Source organism: Thamnophis sirtalis, unplaced genomic scaffold, assembly GCF_051295495.1.
Source record: "Thamnophis sirtalis isolate CommonGarterSnake01/CBP01778 unplaced genomic scaffold, rThaSir2_p1.2 scaffold_9, whole genome shotgun sequence".
Lineage (NCBI taxonomy): Eukaryota > Metazoa > Chordata > Lepidosauria > Squamata > Natricidae > Thamnophis > Thamnophis sirtalis.
In genome coordinates, this window is record NW_028261389.1 from 36,799,404 (window position 1) to 36,825,797 (window position 26,394).

Genomic DNA, 26,394 nt, shown 5'->3' on the forward strand with positions numbered 1-26,394 from the left:
TCTGGTTCAGTAGGAATCACAATCATGGGAAAGTCTGCTGACCTGACAGTTGTGCAGAAAAAATCATGGGAAAGACTGCTGACCTGACAGTTGTGAAGAAAACCATCATTGATACCCTCCATAAGGAGGGAAAGCCTCAAAAGGTAATTGCAAAAGAAGTTGGATGTTCCCAAAGTGCTGTATCAAAGCACATTAGTAGAAAGTAATGTGGAAGGGGAAATTGTGGAAGAAAAAGGTGCACAAGCAGCAGGGATGACCGCAGCCTGGAGAGGATTGTCAGGAAAAGGCCATTCAAAAGTGTTGGGGACTTTCACAAGGAGTGGACTGAGGCTGGAGTCAGTGCATCAAGAGCCACCACACACAGACGGATCCTGGACATGGGCTTCAATTGTCGTATTCCTCTTGTCAAGCCGCTCCTGAACAACAAACAACGTCAGAAGCGTCTTACCTGGGCTAAAGAAAAACAGACCTGGTCTGTTGCTCAGTGGTCCAAAGTCCTCTTTTCTGATGAGAGCAACTTTTGCATCTCATTTGGAAACCAAGGACCCAGAGTATGGAGGAAGATTGGAGAGGCACACACTGCAAGATGTTTGAATTCCAGTGTGAAGTTTCCACAGTCTGTGTTGATTTGGGGAGCCATGTCATCTGCTGGTGTTGGTCCACTGTGCTTCATTAAGTCCAGGGTCAACGCAGCTGTCTACCAGGAGATTTTGGAGCACTTCATACTTCCTTCTGCAGATGAGCTTTATGGGGATGCTGACTTCATTTTCCAGCAGGACCTGGCACCTGCCCACACTGCCAAAAGCACCAAAACCTGGTTCAATGACCGTGGGATTACTGTGCTTGCTTGGCCAGCAAACTCGCCTGACCTGAACCCCATAGAAAATCTATGGGGCATTGCCAAGAGAAAGATGAGAGACATGAGACCAAACAATGCAGAAGAGTTGAAGGCCACTATTGAAGCATCCTGGTCTTCTATAACACCTCAGCACCACCACAGGCTGATAGCTTCCATGCCACACCACATTGAGGCAGTAATTGCTGCAAAAGGGGCCCAAACCAAGTACTGAATACATATGCATGCTTATACTTTTCAGAGGTCCGATATTGTTCTATGTACAATCCTTGTTTTATTGATTGCATGTAAGATTCTAATTTTCTGAGATTGGGGATTGGGGGTTTTCATGAGCTGTAAGCCATAATCATCACAATTATGACAAATCACGGCTTGAACTATCTTGCTTTGCATGTAATGAGTCTATCATATATTAGTTTCACCTTTTAAGTTGCATTACTGAAATAAATGAACTTTTGCACGATATTCTAATTTTTTCGAGTTTCATCTGGATGTACCACTTTGGGCAACTGAAATGAGAGTTCTCACTTCCCCTTCCAACATGATGCTATTATTGATTGTGATATGACATCAAGGGTAGAAGAGATGACTTTTTGGTTGTGCACAGTTCAAAAAGGATTCTGTGGAAATGTCTTAAACTTCACTTAAGAACAGGCTCTCTCTACTATTTTTTCAAGAAGTTTGACCTTCTAGATTCATGCTTGAAAATGGCTGGGCTCCCATAATGAATAGCAGAGAAATGCTATGCTCGATGTGGTGACTGCCCAGGTTGGCATCCTCCCAGATGTGTTAAGTTTTAAGTTCCGTAATTTCAAGTAACCATCCATAATAATAGATATTTAAATCCAACGTATGACCAGCTTATGTAAGGAGTTTAAATGATTTAAATGCATTCTGGAAGATAACACCTAAGTGTTTCCACATAATGTTTGAGCTTAAGTATACAGCTGGTTTTATACTGATTGTAACTGCAGCTACTTAAAGAAATTCGTAGTTCTCCACGGTAAGCCATAAATACTTGCTGAAATATATTTATTAAATATTTCATTTTACTCCCTCTAAAATTATACTATCCAATACTATGATTTTTGTAGATATAAAATACTATATAAAATAGCATGAGGCAATCCAGTAGTCTCACGTACAGTAATACAATTAAATTCCAGATTACAGTGAAAGAACAAACTGCCTCCTACCACTACTTAAGCGAACAAAGCCTATTTTAAAAGGACAGCCAAGTGCACCCTTGGATGCAGAGTGCTGTCTTGTATAGGGTAACCCACTGAGAAGCCCCTTTTCTGATCTGTTTCCCTTTTACTTCATGGCTGAATGAAATTTTGAGCAGGTCTGCTCTGGAGGTCCTACAGGATGGGCAGGCACTGCCATATAAATTCAAATTTAAAACCCAGTAATTTAATTGGGCCTAGAAGTTAATTGGTAATGGGTGCAGCAACTCTAAATGGGTGATATTCTGGTTTCCCTTGCTAACAGTTTGGTCACTGATTTTGTATCATATGTAACCTCTGAATCATCTTCATAGACAGCCACAGATAGACATGCAGTAATCAAGTTCATGAACTACCATCGTTAAGATTTTCTTGATAAGTTGGAAGTCCTTAATTAGCTTATTGTAGTTTGATTGCTTTTAAAGTGTCTTATTAAGAAGGGTACCAATTTTCTGTAAGGTGATTTCTTCTGTTAGAACAATCTATTTCTGATACATTTCAAGCAGTGCCCATATAGGAGAGTTAGAATGTAAGTATTGAATACATAGTAAATCAATAAAGAATATATCAGAATAATTCTATGTTCTTTTTAAGATGCTCTTGCTGTTGTCATAGAAGTGGCCAATCATGCAAATGACATTATGAAACAGGGGGTAAGTGGTTTTCCAGTTGTAAAGTTTTAAAATAGCAGACACCATTTTTGCTATAATAAATTTGAATGATTGCTTTGCCACAAAGCTCAAATGAATATTATTATATTTGTACATGCTGTTGATAATTTGTTTCTACTGAAATGTATCTAAATATATTTAAGCATTGTTATTTGTTTATTAAATTTGTTTTCCACCTATCTCATGTCAAGGCAACTCTAAGCAGCGTACAACATTAAAATGAAACCATAAACATTTATATATATAATGTATAAAATCACATTAAAATTAAAATAAATTATGAATGTTTAAATTATTATTTTTAAAATTAAAATTCTTAAAATATGCTACGGTTGTATTGTATTTTTAATATATATAGCCACAGTAAGAGTGTGTGTGTGTGTTTGTGTGTGTGTATATCTGTGTGTGTGTGTGTGTGTGTGTGTGTGTGTTGTATTTATATTGATAAATAAATAAAGGGAGACTAGTATAGATCTATTTCAAGCTATTTAGCTCTCATCAGCTGGCCATACCCTTACTGGGATTAGAACCTGTGCTGTATTACATTTTAGGCAGTTGTGTTAGGTTAGGTAAGATAGGAAGTAGTAGGCTTCCTCCCATATTTGGGCATACCAGGGGTTGTGACACTAAATACATACATACATACATACATACATACATACATACATACATACATACATATTCGTAGATTTTCACGGGTGTTGGTATGCTGGTTTTGTTGTATTCAGGTCTTTTCCTGTGTAAGATTCCCAAGACAATCTCAATCTTACATGGGAAAAGACCCGAATACAACAAGACCAGCATATATATACTGATGAGAGGATGTACAGCCATATTGGCTGATTGCATGTGAATGATTTCTGATATTTATTTATGTCATAAATTATTTGGGATTATTATTAAATACTCAACTCTCAACAGCTTTGGGCAGTTCATAAACAAAAGAATATAGTAGTGAACAAAAATAAAATAATAAAAGATGTTAAAAAACTAGACAGTAACATTTCTTCTTTCACCTTCCAGGATAATTTCCAGAAGCTTATGCAAATACAATACAGCTTAACTGGTCATCATGAGATTGTGCAGCCTGGGAGGGTAAGTTCATTTAGATATCCCAGGAAAACTATAGATTGAAGTCTTTCCTTTCATTCCCTTTGCATATTAATAGCTCTGAAAGGAAAAAATAATTATTATTCATCTCTAGCTGGGATGTTAACTTTTGTTTCTTTTGAAAAGCAAGAGAGTTACTGCCATTGCAAGAGACAGGACAAAGCAAAGTATGATGTCAAAAGCACAGCCCACTGTTTCATGGTGCTTGTTGGTGCTCCATGGAGATCTACATAGACTGATCCAGCCTTGTCTTACTTTTTCTAGCATCTAGTTTTAAATGTAGTCTGTGGATTATTAATTAGCTTCTCTATTCCTTTCCTCCCATGCAATTGGATTGCTTCCCTATCCAATAAAATGTAAACTATTTTTGAATCTGTCTTCTATGGCCTTCTTTACTTATTATAAGGGTCATACACATACTCTCAATAACACTAGCTCCAAGATGTAACTGCAGGGAGACTGAAGCTGGCTCAAGGAGAAAAGTAGTATTTTTTCACCAGAAAATGCAATAGCAATTTCTACAGAAACATTATCTTACACAAAGGAGCCTGAAGGAACTCTGGAACCCTCAAGATCTGCTCTTGCAGGAAAGTTGTCATAGGACGGCCCCCTCCCATCAGGGAATATAACCTTGTGGCTATTTATACTGTTTCTGTAAGAAACACCTGATTTCTCTACTGCAGTTCCTTTGGGGGGGGGGAGGGAGAGGTTATCCACAGAGTAAGCCCACCCCACCTAAAAAATCCAGATCCAAAATACATTCAAAGATGCTAGTAGAGCTCTGAAAGCACAGGCTTTTTCATAGATCCTGGAACAGTCTTCAAAAGCTCTAAAAGAAGGTTGGGTGGAGCCATTGTCAACACAATCAAAGGTTTGACAGAATTGGTAAATCTTCAAACAGGGATCCATGTAGCAGTCCCAAAGTTTACCATCATAGGAGCCCAAGCAAAAGCTCCCTAAAATATAGCAAGCAAAAGTAAGTGGCGGTAGTAATCCTTTATATTCCCACATGAAAACTAAATCAATAGAATTTTCCTGCCACTTCCTCATCAAAGGTCCAAGCAACTTCCTTTCTTCTGTACCCAATGTTTAATGCTTTTCCTTAACTCAGCTCCTTTTATTTTAGAGTAAATTATCCACAAAAGTCAATTTTTTTTTTTAAAATTGTGAAATAAGTTAAAGATCGTTTTTTCTGGGCTTGGAAAAAGTGACACACAATGTTCTACCTAGCTGCAAACGCTGAATTTTTTTCTGGCCAAGAAGAACCAATTTCTGCATGGAAAGTAAGGCTTGTTACTTTTTGTGTAAGAAGCAACTTTATTCTCTTGCTACAGAGTTAGGCCAAAAGGAAAGCATATTCACAAAGGCATATCCAAGAGTCTGGAGTTTAGTACATTACTACTAGATAGGAGATTTATATGATCTTGGCTGATTTTCTGTGTATATTTGTTGACCAGGTTTTTTTGAAAGAAGGAACATTGATGAAACTGTCCCGGAAAGTAATGCAGCCAAGAATGTTTTTTTTGGTAAGATGCACACCCTAATGCTAAAGTATTTTTAATGGAGAGCTAAATACCAACAGCTAGCAATTTCAGCTAATAGTTTTGAATAATTTACATTGCAATTTGTGCTACTATGTTTCTTTTATTGTGGCTTCATTAATATTCCATAAGTGAATTGCTCCATAGTTGGTGGTCTTCGTGGTCTTTTTGTTCTTGAGAAAGATTCCCCTCAAAGTTCAAACAAGCAGCTCACTTCTTGTAATGTAAAAATTACTTTTCATCTATAACATGTTTGAATTGTACTTGGTAAATGACTAAATACAATTCAAATATGTATTTCATAATCACATAATTCTTTTAACAATATGCTAAATATCTGACTTAAATTGCAATCTCCAACTTAAGATGCAAAAAATTGCCATATATAATGAATGCAGAAAGCTGGAGTATGTTTCAACAGTGACCTGATTAGGTTCATACATTTCACTAAGCCATAAATCATTGTTTACCAAAAATACTGACTGAATGTGCATAGCTGACTTAGCTGAAACCAAACAAAATGAAATCATAGCTTGTTGTAATTTATGAACTGAATCATATTGATCAGCAGACAAGTAAGATTCTAGTTTCAACAAATTCCATATAATAAAATTCCATACAATAAAACAATTCCAGCTTAAAGACCAGCAAGTAATATAGGATTTCATAGAACTTTTATATGGCACAGAATAGAAGGATCATCTAAGTGACCTGCTTTTTATCTCTGTTCTGCTGCTGTTATGTACAAAAAAGGCTTAAGGCTAAAATAACCAAAGTCCCCTGCGGGGAAAAGGGCGGCATACAAATAAAGTAAAATGAAAAAAAAAATGAAAATGAAAGTCCATTAGCTCTGGACTGTCCATGATAGTTGCCAACAATGCTGTTTGCAATGACCCTAAAAGATATGTCCTTTTAATATACACATATGTAGATAATGTAAATGTTTGCCTGACTTTAAGAGTCTCTTTCCGTGGTTATGTCTGCCTTTCATCCTCTTTTACCAGTTACAAATTTTTGCTCTTTGCTAATTTTAAATAAATAAACATCAACTGGATTTTTCCAGCTGTTTTATGTATTCTGTCTGCTTGCTCAGATCTGGAAGTAGGAATTGACTGGAGTGTGTTGGCTGCAAACTAAACTGGAAATGATCGATAGGAGGAATGTAATTGAGGTGTATGGCATGGCATGGCATGGCGAAAGTAAACAGAGGGAAGATTTTCTTTTTCTCAAAACACTAGGACATGCTTCATCCAGTGAAGCTAATTAGAAGATTTAAGACAGACAGAAGAAATAATGTCTTCGCACAACATATAATGAACTTGGGCAATTCATTCCCATAAGAAGTAGGGTTGACTGCTAGATTGGATAGCTTTAAAAGAGCAATTAGATACATTTGTAAATGTACGTCTATTAGTCTTGAGGCTCAGTGTGATCTTAGTATTTTGGGGCAAAATACCTCACCAGTTGCAGGAGGAAAATAGAGTGAAGTGGATGTTTGTTAATCAAGAATATGTTGTAAGATTTGCATTGTTTCATACAAAGCAAATAATCTAAGTGCATTTTGCAAATTAAAGGCTATTTTTAAGGATTAGCTATTTCCACTGCTTTCTCCAATATATTGCTGTAAAAATCAGAACATCAGAAGATGTCTTTAAGGTACAAATATATTTGGAGCAACTGAGACAAATGCTTTCTTTAGTTCACTGAGGTATAAGAAGGACAGGAGGTAACACATACTTTGGATTTCCAAGATTCTGTTGTTACAACTAATTTCAATAAAATATATAATTCTAGTTTTCCTGTGGAGTATGTATTTCCTGTTTGGGTCTATCCTAAAGGATTGACATTTAATTAATATTAATGTTTTCATGTTTATCAGTGCAATTTTATCAATTTTTTGTATTCTTCATAAATATAGAAATTACTGTAATCTGAATTTTATTCTTGAGAAATGGGTAGGAAAAGCCCTAAGGAAGAAGACAAATCTCATGACTATTCTGCTATATGCTCATTAAGATGGGAATGAGGTAGACCTTCTACACTAGACTTGTACAGTTGTTAAGTTGATATGTAGTTATATCAGTTACATTTAAAAAATAATTTGCTTTGCAGTTTAATGACACCCTGTTGTATACAACGCCTCTGCAGTCTGGAATGTATAAACTCAACAACATGCTATCGCTGGCTGGAATGAAAGTGAGTGATTATTATTATTTTGTACAGTAGTTTGCCTTACAAAACATAGTTTGAACTTGTGCACTAAAATTAAGAGTCTGAAATTGTTATTTGAGAAATCAATTACTCTGAACATTCTGCTAAACGTAGGTAACTATTAGCTGTCTCGTTTTCAGAAAAGCTTGGTAGCAATAAAAAAAAAGCAGTGCAGGGAAATAGCAGAGATGGCAAGTTCTTTCCACAGTTTGTCAGATTTTCTGGTTATATGTTAGACTGTTCCCAGTTCTACCATTTGAGCCAGTTCACATCATACAGCCTTCTCAGGTCTCACTAACAAATAAGCACCATTCTCCAGCTTATTTCAGGAGAACTGATCTGCTGGCTGTTCTACAGATAGGCATGTCCTATGACTGACCTTATCTATGGCTTTTTGGCTTTTTCCTTTCAGGGTTTTTTAAAAATCAGTTTTAGTTCACTGGTTTATTTCCATGGCATCTTAGGCTTGACCATTTGCAAATCTTGCCTGCAGACACAATCAGAACAGTGGCACAAATTAATTAGTGAGTCATAGCATGGCTAGTCCTGCCAAGCAAACCTCCTTTGTGGCTGGGGTAGCATGTCATTCTCTTATTTGTTTAATTTTTCAATATGACAAGTGATAGAACATTTCTCTTTTTATACTTTCTACTACCTTGCCAGGTTAAGAAGCCAACCCATGAAGCTTATCAAAATGAATTGAACATAGAAAGTGTAGAACGATCCTTCATCCTCTCAGCAAAGTAAGTGTTGCCCCCCCAAAAAGCCTTATAAAGTCAAAGGAAAATCTACTTAGTGATGTTTTCTGAAAGAAGTTGCTTATCTAGTGTGTGTATTTAATCCCAACAGTTCTGCCACAGAAAGAGATGAATGGTTAGAAACGATCTCTCAGTCAATTGAAGACTACACCAAAAAAAGAATCACTTTTAACCCTAGTAAAAGTCTGGAAGAGGTAAGCTTTCTTTCTAGAAGATATGTATGTATGTATATGTGTGTGTGAGAGAGAGTGAAATTATAAATGTTGAAACCATGTTATGCTCAACACTCAAGAGATTTTATAATTCTTTCTGTACATTGGGACCCAAGAGAAGGCTGAGCAATCTATTGTTGGGTGGGTATATTCCAACTTTGCATTTCCTGTACTGGACAGAAAAATAATCTATACAGCTTAAACACAGTGGTGGGTTCCTACTGGTTCAGACCAGTTTGGTCGAACCGGTAGTGGTTTGGCAGCCTGGGTCGCTGGAACCGGCAGCAACCCAGGCCTGCCACACCCCCGAACCGGCTTTCTAGGCACCGCCGTAGGCACTGCCATCTTGTTTTTCACTTCTGTGCAGAACATTTTTTATTGCACTGCGTATGCACACAGAGTGCACATCAAGCGCCCACAAAGCGCGCCCATGAGCGAACCGGCAGTAGTGCCTGGCAGAACCCACCCTTGCCTAAACATCTTTGCCCAACTCTGACTGTATGAGATATGAGAAGAGACCTTCCTTTACCTTGCTGAGAATGTTTATCCTTCAATAAAAAATTAATTTCCCATTCTAATATACATTGAAATCTAAGAAATTGTGCTGATATTGATAATGAGCCTGTAATATGTACTTTTCTACATAATAAATAGAAAAAAATAAAAATCCTGTAAATATATTTTTCTGCATACAATGTTTCTCACTCTTCCTTAGGCAGACCAAGAAAAAGAAGAAGAAAGACCTGTAGGATCCAAAGCTCCAATCTGGATTCCTGATACCAGAGCTACCATGTGTATGATTTGTACCACTGAATTCACTCTGACATGGAGAAGGCACCACTGCAGAGCTTGTGGGAAGGTTGTAAAAAAATAATATTGTTAGGTTTAAAAAAAGGAGAAAAAATGGAGACAAATGCATTTGAAAAAGATCTATGTGCATATAATAACCTGTTTCTTTTTTCAGATAATCTGCCAAGCTTGTTCATCAAATAAACATGGATTAGACTACATGAAAAATCACCCCGCAAGAGTGTGTGATCATTGCTTTAAAGAGTTGCAGAAACAAGGTTAAAATTAAATGTTTGCCTGTTTTTCACTTTTGCTCATATATCTACTTTAGATATTTTTCAGGGATTAGAATTTTTAAAATTACAATAGTAATTTTTCATTTAAAATGGTACTTCAAGAGTTAAATACAAAAAAATCCTAAATATAAAAGCTAGGCATTATTTAGCAATATTTTTAGTTTATAGTATTGTGGTTTTTCAAGCATAAAGATATATCTCTTGATTAAACCTATCTTGTTTGCTCTTTTAAATTATTTGTAGTCAGCCATTTTGAGTTACAATGTCTGCTACTTTTAAAAAAAACTTTCATCTATCTGAGATGAAAATTGTTGCCTGAAAGTATTTGATCACCAATATTCCACCTATGATCAGAAGTAATGAGCAAGCAAAACATTCAGAATAGCTGTACAATCACTTGAACATTAAGACATTTTAAAAGCTACAAGCTGTTTTTGAAATATTGTATAGAAATATAATCAGAGATGATTTATAGCTTATAAAATTAATAAATGATAAACTAAAAACTCACTCCTTTAGTTCTCTGAATCAGAAATAACTGTAATTGCTACCTTGATTTCAGATATGTACACTTCTAAAAATGGATCGCCACTAAATCACCGATCGCCAACTAATGCTTTGTCTACAGTATTACACAGTATTCCATCTGGCAGGAAGCAGAAAAAAATTCCAGCTGCACTGAAGGAAGTATGTCAGATCTTCTCAGCACTAATTTTTTTTGTATATACAAATGAAGACCTGTTGCTTAATTAGAGACCAAATGTATTGACATCTAACTGTTGCTCTTTTCAAAGATAGTAGTTGTAGAATAACATTACTTCTTTTTATTCTGTCCTTTCTGCTTTCTGATTCCCCTTTCTCTCCCCCAATATTCTTTTGGGGATTGCAGGCAAGATTACCTGCCTTATTCCCATGTAATTCAGAGCTTCATCAAGATAGTGAAAAGTCTGAAACCAATTTGTCAATTTTTCAGAACTCTTCTATCTTTGCCTCTTTCCTAGGGTTGAGAGGGAGTGGTTATAGTTTATTGATTTATTAATCTTATGACCTTAAAAATCAAATCAAATATAGTACATAGTCCAATTTTGCAATAAGGTAGGAAGAAATAAAGTGATAAAATATATATGTGTTAATAATACAAAGAGACAGTAATCAAATAAATAAATGTCCCTTACAGAATACAGTGTCCCTTCTAGATCTCACCATATTTTAACTCTACAGAAGACTTTTTAAAAAAATATTAACAATTTCTTATGGTCATGCTAAGCTTTAGCATTTTAGCATCTTTTGGTAGGGAGCTTTTTGCTACATAAACAGAATCAAACCAATTTGAACTTATTTGCTGACAATTTTTAATAGGAAGTTTGACTATTAAAAATTTTCTCAGTGAATGACACAGATTTGCAAATTGGATTAGGATTTTATCTGAATCTTGGGTAGAGGAGAAAGTTTCTCCAAGGCTGGGCCTGTTCTGAGTTGAGAAAGCTAGATAATGTCTTGATGTCAACCTTGATCCAATAAGCTTTCTGTTCTGCTTCACTTTAAGATTAACTAGTAACCTCTTATCATGGGGCTTGTATAAGCTAGTATCAGATCTGCCTTAGAGATGGATTGTGATTAGTTGATGATCACTATCATTCCTCACATGGGCTTGGAGCTAAGAGTGAGTGACTGGCCCAAGGTGCATTGTGGCTGAGGCAGGACTAGAAGTCATGGTGTCTCAGTTTCTAGCCTGAAGCCATTAATCATTCCACCAGACTGGCTCCCTCTGAGTATTTACTGAACACAAATTATTTATATAGTTTAAGTCCTGCTGTCGGAAACCTTTTAGCATCTGCTGTAATTCTTTTGCTTTAATTTTTAATTTATCTTGGGAAGAATGTTATGCAATGTTTTGTGAAATACAAAATACCACTTATAGAAGGTTGAGATTTGAGTTTTGCCCATGTTCAATTTTTCTTTGGGATTCCTAATATGAGTTAATTTTTCATTCAAAGATATCTTTATAGAAAAGTAAATGCTAGTAATTTTTTTTTAGTTTTAATAGGAATTGTATGTATTCTGAGCTGAAAAATATCTGATGCTTTTATCCACCATCAAATCAAGCTGAATTGCATTTAACAATAGCATCAAAATAATGAATTATAATGTGCTTCATTTGTAGATACTTAAAATGTTCATACTGGCTATGGAGGTGAAAGATTATAGCTCAACACTTCCAGAAGGCATCAACAACCATTATATGCAGCCTTTATATGTATAATTGAAAATAAAAATGTTGTTTAAAAAAGGATCTTAAAAACAACAAATTGCCCACAGTGTATTCTCAGATGCAAAAGGAATAATAACAAAATTTCCTTTACAGCACATTCCTTTTTACCTAGGAATAAGTCCCATTGTGTGAGATGGGTTTGATCCTAGGTGAATATAGAAGTGCAGCATCAGATTCAACTATAGAGAAACATATTGTCTTGTGAGGAAAAACAGTAATGAGAAGAAGAGTAATCAGAAAGTGGAGTTTAGTAAATCAAGTAACACAATCCCTGGTATGTTTAGAGAGGCTAGAAAATATCTTTTCTGAAATTCTCAGAAGACGATTGTTCAGTTTAATTGCTCTGGGTTTCTTATTGAGATTCTGATTTGGAGAGAATGGAATAGACAGAGTAGAAGCTAAAATATGTATCTGATTGATTTATTTCAGTCAAACTCGATTTCATTGAGGGCCGCATCAGGGTTGTTTGACGTTGGGGGGCTGGGGTGGGCATGGCCAGGGTGGGTGTGGCCAGATTGATGTCACTTGTATCAGTGGTCCTGTGGTTGTCCGAGCGCTGTGCCAGGGAAAACGGGCTCCCGAGGTCCATTTCAGCTGTGATGGCCTCCTGCAACCCTCTGCCAGTGAAAATGGAGCTTGGGAGTGCTGCCCATGGCTCTTGTGAACTTTGTTTTTGGCTGCATGGGCTCCTGCAACACTCTGCCAGTGAAAATGGAGCTTGAGGGGGCTGCACAAAGCCCACTTGAGCTCCGTTTTCGCTGGCAGAAGCACTGCGGGCCAGTCCTTTGCTGTTTTTTAGGCAGCCTCATGGGCCAGATCTAAGCACCCCGTGGGCGAGATTCGGCCCCCGGGCCTTGAGTTTTACACCCCTGATCTATTTAATAAGATTTTAATATAAGACCTAATTGTAAATTGTTTTTGTCCATTCATTCATTCATTCATTCATTCATTCATTCATTCATTCATTCATTCATTCATTCATTCATTCATTCATTCATTCATTCATATATTCATGGGAATATAACATGAAATAAGAGTCCAAGAAATAAACAAACCAAACTCTTAAAGACTTTTCATAGCTTTGCTGTAGTATATTGGAATCAACATTATTTTCTATATAACTTTTGTAAAATATTTTATTTGTTCTAAAAATAGTTCTCTACTTCAGCGGTCTAACATTTTCAGTTTGGCGGTCTGGCGGAGGGGAGAAAGGGATGGTTCCATGTAAGCTGTAGGTGTGAATTCTCCACTCACGTAAATGAAACTGTGCATTAGCGCCTGCCGCTCACACAAATGCAGCTTCATGTGTGAGTTCCCGCTGCTTGTGCAAATGGAGCTGTGTATGCGCACAGATGCACACAAACCCTCACCACTTGCACAGCCTGGCTCCAAAGGGGCCACAGCCCAGTAATGGCCTGGGGGTTGGGGACCCCTTTGCTACTTGACTGAAGGATGTCTAATTAACAGGAGAGTAAGACTGATTCGTAGGTTTTTTTGGAAATGTTGAAAGTGTCATAGAGTACAAAAGTTGCTGAAAAGTCAGTTTAGTAATAGAACTTGAACATTTTGGATAGTAAATTAATAAAAATGTAGCATATAAATGTAGCAAGCAGTTATGCTTAGCTGAAACTATATTTTAAGCAAGATTATAATGAAGATAATGATCAGTACATCAGGGAGCAGTTATATTACAGTCTCTTGTAATTAAACTACATACTTGTGTCCATTATAGGTATCAGCTAATACAGAAGATTCTTCAATAAGTGGTTACCTGTACAGATCAAAGGGCACTAAGAAACCATGGAAACACCTGTGGTTTGTGATAAAAAATAAAGTGCTATACACATATGCTGCTAGTGAGGTAAGAAATGAAAAACTGAGAAAACACTTCATATAGAATGTTGGCATGACACTCCTAAGGATTCCGTTTACAGATAGTTCTTGACTTATGACCACAATTGACACTGGACTTCTCAGTCATTGAGCGAAGTGATCATTAAGTGAGAGGTCACATGACTGTTTCTCTCAATGACCAAAATCCCAGCACTCCTGGTTGTGGTACTAAGTGATCATGTTGTCAAGCTATCATTTCTGGATGAACCTTTTTCAATCAGCCACCAGAAACTAGAGGGAGTCCTCTCAGCAGGTGACTGTAGCTTGGGACCTTCCCTGCTGGTTTTCTGGAGCATCTAGTATGCAAGATTGCAAATGGTGAACACATGGAGAATGACCATTGGCTTACCTGAAGGGTCCTTTTCTGTGCACCACGGGAGAGTCCAAGCGACGGGTTAAGTCAGTCTGGTTGCCCTGGGATTGAGGAATCTTTTTCCTTGGCCACGCCTCCTGGTGTTACTTGGCACCAGAATTTTGAGATGGTCTGGAACGTGAAGACTGGAAAGCGTGATGAATCAGTAAAAGAAAGTTCAAGTTGACACGATGGTCACAAATCCTTGGACTGAGAAACCAGGGTGGGTTGGACTCTCCCGCGATGCACAGAAAAGGACCCTTCAGGTAAACCAATGGTCATTTTCCTGTGCACCACTTGGAGAGTCCAAGCAACGGGACATACCCAAATTATATGTCACTAGGGCGGGCAGAAGAACAGTCTCGGGATTCAGTCATGGAAACAACTATCTGTAGAACCTACCTGCCAAATGATGCTTCGGCCGAAGCATACATGTCCAATTTATAGTTCCTGACAAAGGGCGATGGTGATGACCAAGTAGCCGCTCTGCAGATGTCTTCGATGGTAGCCTGGGTAGCCCAGGCCGCATTGGTGGCAGCGCTCCTAGTGGAGTGGGCGGTAATGTGCCGGGGTACCGCCCTGGACTGGTGTTCGTATGCAGCTGCAATGCATGCTCTGAGCTACCTACCGACCGTGGAAGATGTCACATTCTTAACCAAGGAGCCAGGCTGGAATGATACAAAGAGGGCCTCTGCCCTGCAGAGCGTCAGATGTATATCCACAGGGCCCATATGACGTCCAACTTGTGCCAACCACGTTCCCTCAAGTGGTTGGGGCGTGGGCATAAGTTAGGCAGGATTACTTCCTGCATCTTGTGGAACCAGGTGTTGACCTTCGGGATGAAGGCAGGGTCCAGACGCAGTACGACCTTGTCTGGTTGGACGACGCATAGATCCTCCCGGACTGATAAAGCTGCCAGTTCCAAAATGCGTCTTGCAGATGTTATTGCAACAAGAAAGGCAGCCTTTAAACTGAGGTGATGAAGAGATGTCGTACGTAGAGACTCAAAGGGCGGAGAGGTAAGAGTCTGTAAGACCACTGATAACTGCCAGGTGGGATAGCGGGAACCACCAGATGGCGTAAGTTGGAGGCGCCCTTAAGGAAACAGTGAACCCTTGAGATCTTGCTGAGGGACTGGATCGGATCGTCGGACCTGACGATGAAGGGTATTGGGGACGAGACCAAGGTGGCGCAGTGGTTAAATGCAGCACTGCAGGCTACTGCTAGATCAGCAGGTCAGCGGTTCAAATCTCACCGGCTCAGGGTTGACTCAGCCTTCCATCCTTCCGAGGTGGGTAAAATGAGGACCCAGATTGTTGGGGGCAATATGCTGACTCTCTGTAAACCGCTTAGAGAGGCCTGAAAGGCCTATGAAGCGGTATATAAGTATATAAGTCTACTGCTATTGCTATTGCTATTGCTATTGCTATCCAGCCCCCGTGTAGAAAGTCCAGTACGTGGGAAACAGGTACAGTGACTGGATCGAAACAGTAGTTGTCACACCACTTGGCGAAAGTGGACCACATGGAATCATACATCCTGGTCGTTGATGGTCATCTGGGCGCCTGGATGGTACGCACAACCTCCTCCGACAGGCCTTCTCTTCTTAGGAGATCCCCCTCAAGTGCCAGACGGCCAGCTGGAGCCACTGGGGGTCCAGGTGACTATGGCCCTCTGGCTGAGGGAGACCTGGTCCCGAGAATCTGCCATGGAGATGACACCGACAGGCTGACGAGGTCGGCGTACCATGACCTGCGAGGCCAGTGGGGAGCTACGAGAAGGACCTCCTCCCTTTCCACGATGATCTTGCAGATTACCTTGGTAGAAACAGAAGCGGTGGGAAGGCGTACAGAGGTCCCTGAGGTCATCTACATCGAAGGGCATCCGTCCTCTCCGCCCCTGGCTAGTGGAAGCGGGAGAAGAAGCGCTGGAGCTGCGTGTTCTCTCGGGTGGCGAACAGATCGATCACTGGGGTGCCGAATCTGTGAGACAACTGGTTGAACAGGGTCGGATCCAGACGCCACTCTGCACTGTCTATGGTGGTCCTGCTCAACCAGTCCGCCTGCCTATTGTCCTCTCCCGAGATCTGGTCAGAGCGAATGGATGCAACGTGACGCTCCGCCCACTGCCCAGGACCTCTGCCTCCGCCATAAACTTCCTGGACCTGATGCCGCCCTGGCAATTTATATGGGCCTTGGTGGCCACATTGTCCGTCATCAGGAGGATGTGTTGATGAAGAATGTCCCGGTGAAAATGTCGTAGGGCGAGTCTGGCCGCTCGTAGCTCTAAGAAGTTGATGTTGCAGGCTGCTTCAGCTGGAGACCACTTGTCTTGAGTTACGCGATGTCCCATGTGTGCCCCCCAACCGGCAAGGCTGGCATCTGTCGAGATGACTACTCTCGTGGGCTCCTTGAACAGGTGTCCCTTCAGCAGAGCAGTCGATTGCCATCACTTGAGAGACCTCTTCACGGTCAGGGGAATCCACACCCTCATGGATGAGTTGCTCCTGTTGGCTCTTTGATGGGGCAGGAGAAGCCACTGCAACTCTCTGGAGTGAAGGCGTGCCCAGAGAACGACCAAGATGCAGGAGATCATCTTCCCCAACAGTTGTGATAGGAGTAGCATGGAGACCTGCCTCAACCCCAGAATCTTGTGGGTCAGGGATACTAAACTGTCTATCCTGTCCTGGGAAAGTAACACCCTGCATGCTGAGGTGTCTATCACAGCCCCCAGATGGATGGGTTTGGCAGTTGGGATGAGATGACTCTTGTCCAGGTTCAGGGAGAACCCGTGGCTCATGAGGGACCTCATTGTAATGTGGAGGTCCCATTGGGCCTGTTTCCTGGATGACGATTGGATGAGAATGTCATCCAGGTAACATTGAAGCCTTATGGGCCTGCGCCTGAGTTGTGCTGCAGCCATTGACAGAACTTTTGTGAAGGTTCTGGGTGCCGATGACAGGCCGAATGGAAGGGCCCTGTACTGATAGTGTCGGCCAGCATAGAAAAACCACAGGAAACTTCGGCGTTGTGGCCGAATGGGAATGTGTATATAAGCCTCCTTCAAGTTGATGGACGTGAGGAGGTCCCCCTGGCGAATCCCCACTAGGATAGTCTGCAGGGATTGCATCTTGAACCTCCTGTATGCGATGTGATGGTTGAGATTCTTGAGATCCAAGATGGTTCTCCACCTCTCTGAGTTATTGGGCACCAGGAAGACAATGGAATAAAATCCCCTCCCTTCTGGTTGGGTGGAACTTGTTCCACAGCATTGATCTCCAGGAGGTGGTGAATTTCCTGGGCCATGAGTTCCTTCTTGAGAGGGCAAGAGGGGGTTGGACAATGGATGAAGTTTCAAGGAGGTTGGGAGAGAAACTCCAAGGAAAGCCCCTCCCTGGCAGTCTGGAGGACACAGGTATCCTCCGTGGTCAGTGCCGACTGGGGAGCGAACAGCTGGAGTCAGCCCCCAATGGGAGGGGAGCATTGATGGTTACTTGGACTTGTGGAAGGGCCTGTTGGAGGCCCCGCCGCGGTTGGACCTGTGGTAGTTGAACTGCTGCCTACCCTTGTCCCAAAAGGACTGCCTGTCCTGGAACCTATCTCCTGACTGACCAGTTGGTCTGTTTGAGGGAGCGGAAGAGGATCCTGCAGATTCACTGGGACAAAAGGACTGCCTCTTGAAATAGGGAGAGGATTTGCAATCCTGTTTCTTGTTCAGGGTAGGACTGAACTTTCCGTTTATCTTTGGATTCAATCAAGAAGGGGTCTAAGACCTCCCCAAATAATTTGGACCCCTTAAACGGGGCAGACGCCAATTTCCACTTGTTCTTCTGGTCCGAGTGATGGAGCCAGATGAGGCGGCGGGAGGTCACGTTGGACCCTAATGCCCTAGAGGTGAATTTGGCCGCGTTAAGGGAGGCATCAGCTGAATACTGGGACGCTACAATAATTTTTGTTATGTCCTGGCGAAGACGAGTGTCTCCTGCTGGTAGTTTAGCCTGAAGCTCACGCAGCCAAATGACAGAGGCTCTGTTAAAGAAGGACGCAGATGAAGACGCCTTAATGGCCCAAGCTGCTGCCTGATGAGTCTTGTGACAGGCCTTCTCTGCTTTTTTGTCCCCAACAAGTCAGCTGGAAGGACCAAATTAAAAGTAAGAGCCGCTGTAGGGGGGTCTACAGATGGCAGGACCAGGATGTCTTCCAGCGCGGGATCAACTGAGTACAGCTTTTTGTCCCCGCCACTGGGCGCAGCCAGGGAGCCAGGCTGGGCCCATTGCCGTTGAATGACATCCATGAAGAGATTGGGGACCGGCACCAGCTCTTGCTGAGGTGCCTGAACGTTAAACATGCTAGCATTGGGGTTGACCAGAGCGGAATCCGAGAATCCCTGCACGGTCTTAGGTTTAGTACCCACTTGGGTGGTGCTCCTAGCCTTGTGCAAGATGGACTTAAATAGGCTAGGCTTAAAGGGACCCGAGAAGGCAGGAGCATCCGGAGGAAGGTCCTCGTCCTCCGAGAGCTCCTGCTCCTCCTGATCTGGGTCCTCCAAAACGGAAGCCTCGCTTAGTGCCAAGGACTCCAGAGATGGGTGACGGACCTGCCTGGCGGTGAAGGGAGCCTCCTGCCTGGCTGAGAGGAGCTGGGAGCGACGGGTGCTTGGTCACACCTCTGCATCCCCTGGGCAATGCCCTGAGATGGCATGGGCAACCACCACCTGCATGTGGGCAGATAACTCAGGTCCCTGAGCTATGGCAGAGTCCTAACCACCGGGGTCCCTGGAAGGAGGAACATGTCTGGCAAGGATGGGATCAGCGAGCCCCCCAGGGTTAGGGTCCTCGGGGGCAGGTCCTGACTCAGAAACACATGAAAAAGCAGCAGAGCTCGGTTCAGCCAGAGACCTATCCGGGGAGAGATCCTGGGAGTCCACTTCCTCATCAATTACAGACAGCTGATCCCCCCTTGGTAGTGGTGGAATGACTGACCCCACAGGAGGGGTAGGTTGAGGCACTCCCTCACAGCCTGGTATTTAGCCTTCTCAAATTGTTTGTTGAGAGGCCGATGCCGTCTCTCTGCATCCCTAGTCGCCGCCGCGGAAGGTGCTTATAGGGATGGCTATCTTGAGTGACCACCCTGCCCTTCCTTACCCCCTTGCCCCTGCCTATAGAAGTTCCCTTGCTAGGGAGTTGAGAGGGGCCTGGTCTACCGTAAGGGAGTCAGATGGGCCAGGATGCTCCATGGCCTGATGGCACAGACTTCAGACAAGTGGCCAATACAGGTGGAGGTCAGGAGATGAAGGAGACTCTGGTGGCTGGTGCTGGATCAGATGACACGCAGGTATTGTGGAAGCAGGAACATTTTGTGGAAAAAAATCCAGAGGAGTAAAAATGGGGCTCTGCAATGAATCCAATGAATCCAGCCACTCAACGGGAGGTGAGAAGGTGGAAAAGCAGCCGAGGCTGCAAGTCCAGGCAGATAGATCAGGGAGAATCAGTGGATAAAAGGCAAAAAGAAAAATTACTTTAAAATCCTGTGTCGGTGTATGACCACCAGGTGGCCAAGATGCCAGCACCACTTGGGGAAACGCTGTGGGTGGAAGTGACCCAGCCAGAGACCCGATCAAGGCCAGCTAACCACCCTGTGGCTATCTGCAGAAGTGTAGCTGAGCGGGAACACCAATGGGAGAAAAGGTGCGAAATCAGGCCCTCCCAATTTGCCGCCGCTCCAGAGCGAGGGGAAAGGAGGTAAAGATGGCAGCCACGCAATTTAAAGCGGCCGCGCATCCCTCCGCGGCAGGCTGTGCCCTCCGAAGGGCGAGAAGAACACAAAACAACAAATTCCGACTAAAAGGGGAACGCCGGCAGCTGCCGGAAGCCTTGCCGCTCCTGCCGCGCTTTAAAGCTAATGAGGCAGCTTTCCGCTGCCATCCAAAGGCAGCGTGGCAAATGGAGCACCCACCACCACCACACCTACCTCCGAGTCTCTGGGAGAAATCAAATGACGTGAAGGAAAAAGGGGAGACAATTAACTGTTAGCTATGGGAACAACAAATTAAGGAAAAAGAAAGGAAAAAACTAGAAGAAGAGTCCAAGCCTAGATAAATTACACTGGAGCTCACAAATATAAGTCCTGAACGGGCAGACTGAGGAAAAATTCTGGCGCCAAGTAACACCAGGAGGCGTGGCCAAGGAAAAGGATTCCTCAGTCCCAGGGCAACCAGACTGATTTAACCCGTCGCTTGGACTCTCCAAGCGGTGCACAGGAAAACAGGTGGTAACCTGTTAGAAATGTGAACAGATTGCAGATCACAATCACGTGACTGTGGAGACCCTGCAGTGCCATACCATCAGGCAAGGCTCATAAGTCCTTTCAATCAGCACTGACATAATTTTGATCGATCATTAAGTGATTGAACTGAATGTAGAGAGTATCTTTAAACAAATCATTGGAAAAAAATAACATATGTAAAATGATTCACACAAAATAATGAACTGTGTATAGCTGGAATTCATTATTCTCACACATAGCAACTGCCAGCAATTCTGATAGATTTCAAGGGAACTGGGTGACTTCATGAAGCCTAAATATAGAACTAGTCTTGGTGAGTGATTACTTTCTAAATTAATGATAGTGTAGCCAATGTTCCCTCTAATTTTTTTTCAGGGTGAGCGGAAAAGTATAGTGTTTGAGCGGCACAGTTTCATGCCTGAGCACCTAAGAGAGCAACAGTTTGAACTTCTGTCTCATCTGCTGGACATTTGCGCAACATTCCAAGCGCCAAGCACCAATTGTGAGCGAGGTTTCAGCCTGATGAATGTCAGGCATGAAAATGTGCTACTCAAACACTATACTTTTCCGCTCACCCTGAAAAAAAAAAAAGACTTCTGCTCAGCTTTTAGATCATTAGACTGGCTAGAGAGAGACATGGCACCAACAGGTCCTGGGTCCTGGCATTTTGCAGGCAACCTGTCCTCTCACATTCCTTTGGAATGCAACCCATCACATTTGAATTAGATTTTGCCAATTATCCTATTAAAAGATAATCCTATTATTCTAAAATATGACTAACTCGATATTAAAAATGTAAATATTTAATGCTGATAAATAATAGCAGTAATTGTTATTTAGTATGATTAAAATCAGTATTGATATATCAATATATCTATCAAAATTGACAATAAACACTAAAATAACAATACAAATATATAATGTGGAATATAAATGTAATAAATATAATATATAAATACAACATAAATGTAATAAAATAATTCATCATGAAACTCTCCCCCTTTAAAGTAATAAGATCAATTAAATAGTCTAGCAAGTTTGGACAATATGCTATATGTTATGTTACTTAAGAATATATATACCTCAGAATCAGATACAACATCCACATCATTTCCAACTGAGTCAATAAAATCATATGCCATGCCAAAACTATTTTAAATAAAGATATGAAATTAATCAAGTATTGCATTTATTTTTCAAAATGAATGTACAATTTTTTTTATTATTTAAGTTTTGTACCCTATCTTTTCTAACTAACGTTAACTTTAAAAAGATGTTACATCAGACTACAATACAAGTAATTAAATGAAGACTAAAATAAGTGTTTTGGCATATTGAGCTTTTTATATTTCTTTCTAATATTTCTTCCTTAGTTGAGAACTTGCTCCTCAGCTTACTTACGCATTAACTGTTTGTTGCTTTTATGGTTTATTCATTCACTGCTCCATCTTCAGTTTTTTTCACAGGGGGCAGGGCTTCCTTCCTTCCTTCCCTCCACTCCTTTGGCCACCAATTTTGATCCAACTCTCTCTCTCTCTCTCTCTCTCACACACACACACACACACTCTCTCTCTCTCTCTCTCTCACACACACACACACAGAGACACGTGTTCTTTGGGGGGGGGGTTGAATTACTCCGCCTCACTGCGCAAAGTCAGCTCAGCATGTGTTCGGCCCCTGCTTACGCTGAATCAAATCTGCAGCCGGCGGGACCATTTCAAAGCTGCCAGTCCTCTTGCTCCTTCTCCTTCACCGGCAAAGCAGCGGCGGTGGTGCCTCCCCCTTCGCTCGGAGCACCTCAGCTGGGCTCTGGGTTATCCCTGCCATCGCCTCCACCTCCGCCGCTTTCCTACTAGCTCCCGCGGCCTCAAAAGCACGGCAGAGGAGGAAGGGGGAGGGATAACGCGGGGGCCAGCTCAGGTGCTCCGCGTGGAGAGAGAGGCACCACTGCGGGAGCTTTGCTGGTGAAGGAGAAGAAGCAAGAGGACTGGCGGCTCATCAAAACAAGTCTGGGGAGGTCCTTTAAAGGCGGCCAGTTCTAGCTGCCTGCAAAGGACTTCTCCACGTTTGCTTTGGTAGAAAGCTCTGCGCGGCAGTTAGAAAGCTCTGCGCGGAGGTTTCTAGCGACGTGCGCGGCCGCGCACGCGCGCACCTTAGAGGGAACAGTGAGTGTAGCATATATATCAGGCTAACCACAATAGTGGAAGAGAGTTATCACTCTTCTATTCATGCTTATGTGTTTGGAAGGAAGTGTAGGGTAGAAATGCTATGTATTGAGCCATTAGCTAAATAATTGAAGGATTTGAACCAAAGTAATTCCTGTTTGCTCACATTTATACTCAAACTCAGGATTTGATATTGGTCTAGAATTGCAAGAAACATTCTTGTATGGCATTTTCAGAGTTTCAAAAATGAAAAGTCACATCTAATTCTGGGTTTCTTTTTAATATTAGGATGTAGCTGCTTTAGAGAGCCAACCTTTACTGGGTTTTACAGTTGCTGAAGTTAAAGATGAACACTTAGAATCTAAAGTTTTCAATTTATTGCACAAAAATACTTTATTTTACATATTCAGATCGGATGATTCCCAATCAGCACAGAGGTAAGTGGCCAGTTATTTTATTTATTTGTATGTATCTATGTATGTATCTATGACTATGCGTCTGTGATACTATTGATTATTCCCTGATTGTACAGAAATTATTTTGCCAACATAGATATGTTTTTAATATTCTCAGTGAAGTACCTAAAAGAGCCAAGGTGGCGCAGTGGTTAAATGCAGCACTGCAGGCTACTGCTAGATCAGCAGGTCAGCGGTTCAAATCTCACCGGCTCAGGGTTGACTCAGCCTTCCATCCTTCCGAGGTGGGTAAAATGAGGACCCAGATTGTTGGGGGCAATATGCTGACTCTCTGTAAACCGCTTAGAGAGGCCTGAAAGGCCTATGAAGCGGTATATAAGTCTACTGCTATTGCTATATTGCTATTGCTATAAAAACTAGAGTAAATGAAGTTTGTTTCATTAGATTTATAAAATTTATAGGCCTCCCATTTTATCTCAAGGTAACTAACTGTAACATCCTCTAGTATGGTTTTGATTGTAATTTTGTTAAATAAGGATAAACTGTCAATTACTTAAATATTCCAATTTGGTGAATGTTCTAATTATATATACTCTGAAAATCATTATACTTGATGTAGTAACACAACTGTAAGTTTAGAAATCTTTTACTCCCAGAAGTTGTTTGGGTTTGCATATCTTAGTTTCCTTTCCTGACTTAGTGTTATTAGTAGTAGTAATTACTGTTCTCACCTCTCATCAAAAGGAATCCCTCTATCTAGCATCTTCCACCAACTCTGGCACATGAGAAAATATGGTACCCATAGTCTATGTGCCTTACTGACAAATAAACAAAATAAAATGGCAAATGGAAATAAATGTTGTAACACTAAGTCATAATAACTGTTGGCCCTCTGTGTTGAGCTGGCTGACTAGAAAAAAAAACAACTTCCCCTTACAAAGACAGAACAGAATATAAATGGAATCAAAACTTTTATTACAAAGAAATGAAAATTATTGTTTCCTATTTTTAAATAGACACATAAAACATTCAATAGCAGGGAAGATAAAAATATACAACAACTAACATTACAGACATGTTTCCCATAGATAAATATATAGAACATGAAATAAAGACTCTAATTATCAGAAACAAGAAAGCATTAACCAGTAGATACAACAAAGAAATGAAACATAAATTCCTAACTTTTCCTATTTCCCTAGAGGATAACCTTCGAAACAGATAGTCATTTTGTTCATACAGTACTTATTCTTAGCAAATGCTTTTTTTCTGCAAATTATAGTTTAAGTCTAAAGGGTTATTTTAAATCCTACTTGTTTCCAGCCTTGTGCCTAGCAACGTCTGGGTGATTTTTTTTTTTAAAAAAAAGATTTCTAATGAACAGGAAGGATTTGGAAAAAAAACCTGCTTGTTTCATATCATATGTGCCAAAACTATGTGCGTCTCTTTACCACAAAAAGAGATGCCACAACTAGCAGCTTGCCAAATCAATGAAGAGGCTGGTGGGGATGGGGTTGTAGTTTTGTTATTAAAATAATGTTTTCTTTTTTTCAATAGGTGGATAGAAGCTTTTCAAGAAGCCACAATATTGTAGCACATTCTGGGTTTAAACACAATGTCAGATAACTAAACGATATTACAGTTCTGTATGTTAGAGTCAATGCATTTGCCTAGGAAAAACCTTTTTTGTGTGGTCTGAACCTAGTCTCTGGTTCAGGCATAATGATTTTTAAAGAAATGTGAATACTTGTCGTCATACAAAATATGTTATTTATTAAACTCTGTCACTGTTTTACATTTGGTCAGAATCATTTCTGAAACTCGAACTGAATTTGAAAATTTCCTTGATTACAGAACCTTATAAACCACAGTATCATTCAATGGAAAAGTACAACAAGATATTTCTCTGGTCTGTTCCAAGGACAGTTTTCCATTTGTTATTTAATTTTACATGTGCAAAATGCAAGACTTTTCAGTAAGCTTTTAGGATTTCTTTTTTAATCTTTGGTAAATCAACTGAACTCTACTGTGCATTCTACCAAACATATTTCATATTTGAAACAACTTATGTTTAAGTTTATTAATTGACTTACATGAGGCAATGTACAAGTCACTTTATAATGATTAATTGTACATTAATCTCTTACAATGTTAATTATCTTTTTAATATTCCATAATACTGCATCTGATCACTCGCTGGTGCTATACACGGAAGATTTTTGTGTGGGATTTTTTTCACTAAAGTCTGAACTAAACTCTTTCACAGAAAATTAATGAAACATCTTAGCAGGAAAAACCCAAATATTTGTAATGGAATGGTAAATATATACCAATTTTTCTAGAACTCTCTCTTTGGATAGTCAAGCAACATTAGCTGTTCAGTTGGGTAACAAGCCACAAGAGGATGACTTTTCTTTATCCAGGTATTTTTATCTATATGCCTGATTCAGGCATATTTTTATCCAGAAATCACAGAAAAAATTGTATAATTAGAATCAAAAGAAAAATGAAATAGCTGCTCATTTTTTTCTGAACACTATTTTTAAGATGGTCCTTCTAAGTTGGCAGAAGTTTCTTCACTATCACATGATTTTTCGAGGAGTTCATGTGGGTTCAGTTCTTTTCTTTGTATTTTTGTTTTATCTTCATCACAATAATTACAAAAACTATTCGAACATAAGACACAGAAAATAGGTTAGTAAGGCTGAAGTTAGCAAACAAAAGTAACTACTGGCCTTCCTGGCCACTAAGAACAAACACTGTAATTTCCAGGGATAGAAAATAAGACAACCCTCAAGCCATAGCTATGGGAGGGCTGTGTTGTCTAATAGTGACTACCACTTTACCACCAGGTTTGGCAATAATCTAACCATCATCAGGATTGAACTTCAGATTTTTAGAGATTACCCTCTTCATAACCTCAAAACATCTGTCAAGCATCAGTTTTCCTGATGACATTTAATTTTACATTTCTGAGTCACTATTCTCAACAGGCCACCACTTTGGGTTCTAGAAGAACAGAACCTTCTGGAGTCTCATAATTCAAGTGCCATGGGGACAAATAAATCTCCAGTTGCAACTTTCTAGCAAATACTCAACCCATTCCAGCAATATCTCAAGATCAGTTCATTAGTGTTAATAATTTTTTAGAGATACAGGAACATGAGCACAGTGGTATGGATTTTCTGTGCTATATCTGGTTGAAGCCAGAGTGAAAAAGATCTAAATTATTTTTCAATCATACTTATAATTAATGGCTGAAATCTTTCCCAAAACATTATTTTTGGGTGCTTCTTGTTTAGAATCTATGGATTTAGTTATTTCAAGAAAATAAATAATGCC

At 40.6% G+C, this 26,394-nt stretch overlaps 1 protein-coding gene across 2 annotated transcripts in view; it reads left to right on the top strand.

Annotated features, from left to right (window-relative positions):
• Positions 1-24,844, top strand: part of FGD6 (FYVE, RhoGEF and PH domain containing 6) — a 61,109-nt gene extending 36,265 nt beyond the window's left edge. The window contains exons 10-21 of one of the 2 annotated variants that reach the window (XM_014060478.2): positions 2,677-2,735; positions 3,777-3,848; positions 5,321-5,389; positions 7,517-7,600; positions 8,279-8,358; positions 8,465-8,567; positions 9,301-9,444; positions 9,550-9,652; positions 10,233-10,357; positions 13,675-13,803; positions 22,925-23,073; positions 24,610-24,844. In XM_014060478.2, the coding sequence (XP_013915953.2) occupies positions 2,677-2,735; positions 3,777-3,848; positions 5,321-5,389; positions 7,517-7,600; positions 8,279-8,358; positions 8,465-8,567; positions 9,301-9,444; positions 9,550-9,652; positions 10,233-10,357; positions 13,675-13,803; positions 22,925-23,073; positions 24,610-24,646 (1,154 nt within the window). In that variant the 3' untranslated portion in view covers positions 24,647-24,844. The remainder of the gene's footprint in view (positions 1-2,676; positions 2,736-3,776; positions 3,849-5,320; positions 5,390-7,516; positions 7,601-8,278; positions 8,359-8,464; positions 8,568-9,300; positions 9,445-9,549; positions 9,653-10,232; positions 10,358-13,674; positions 13,804-22,924; positions 23,074-24,609) is intronic. The other variant, XM_087723341.1, reaches the window with a different exon arrangement.
• Positions 24,845-26,394: the final 1,550 nt, after the last annotated feature.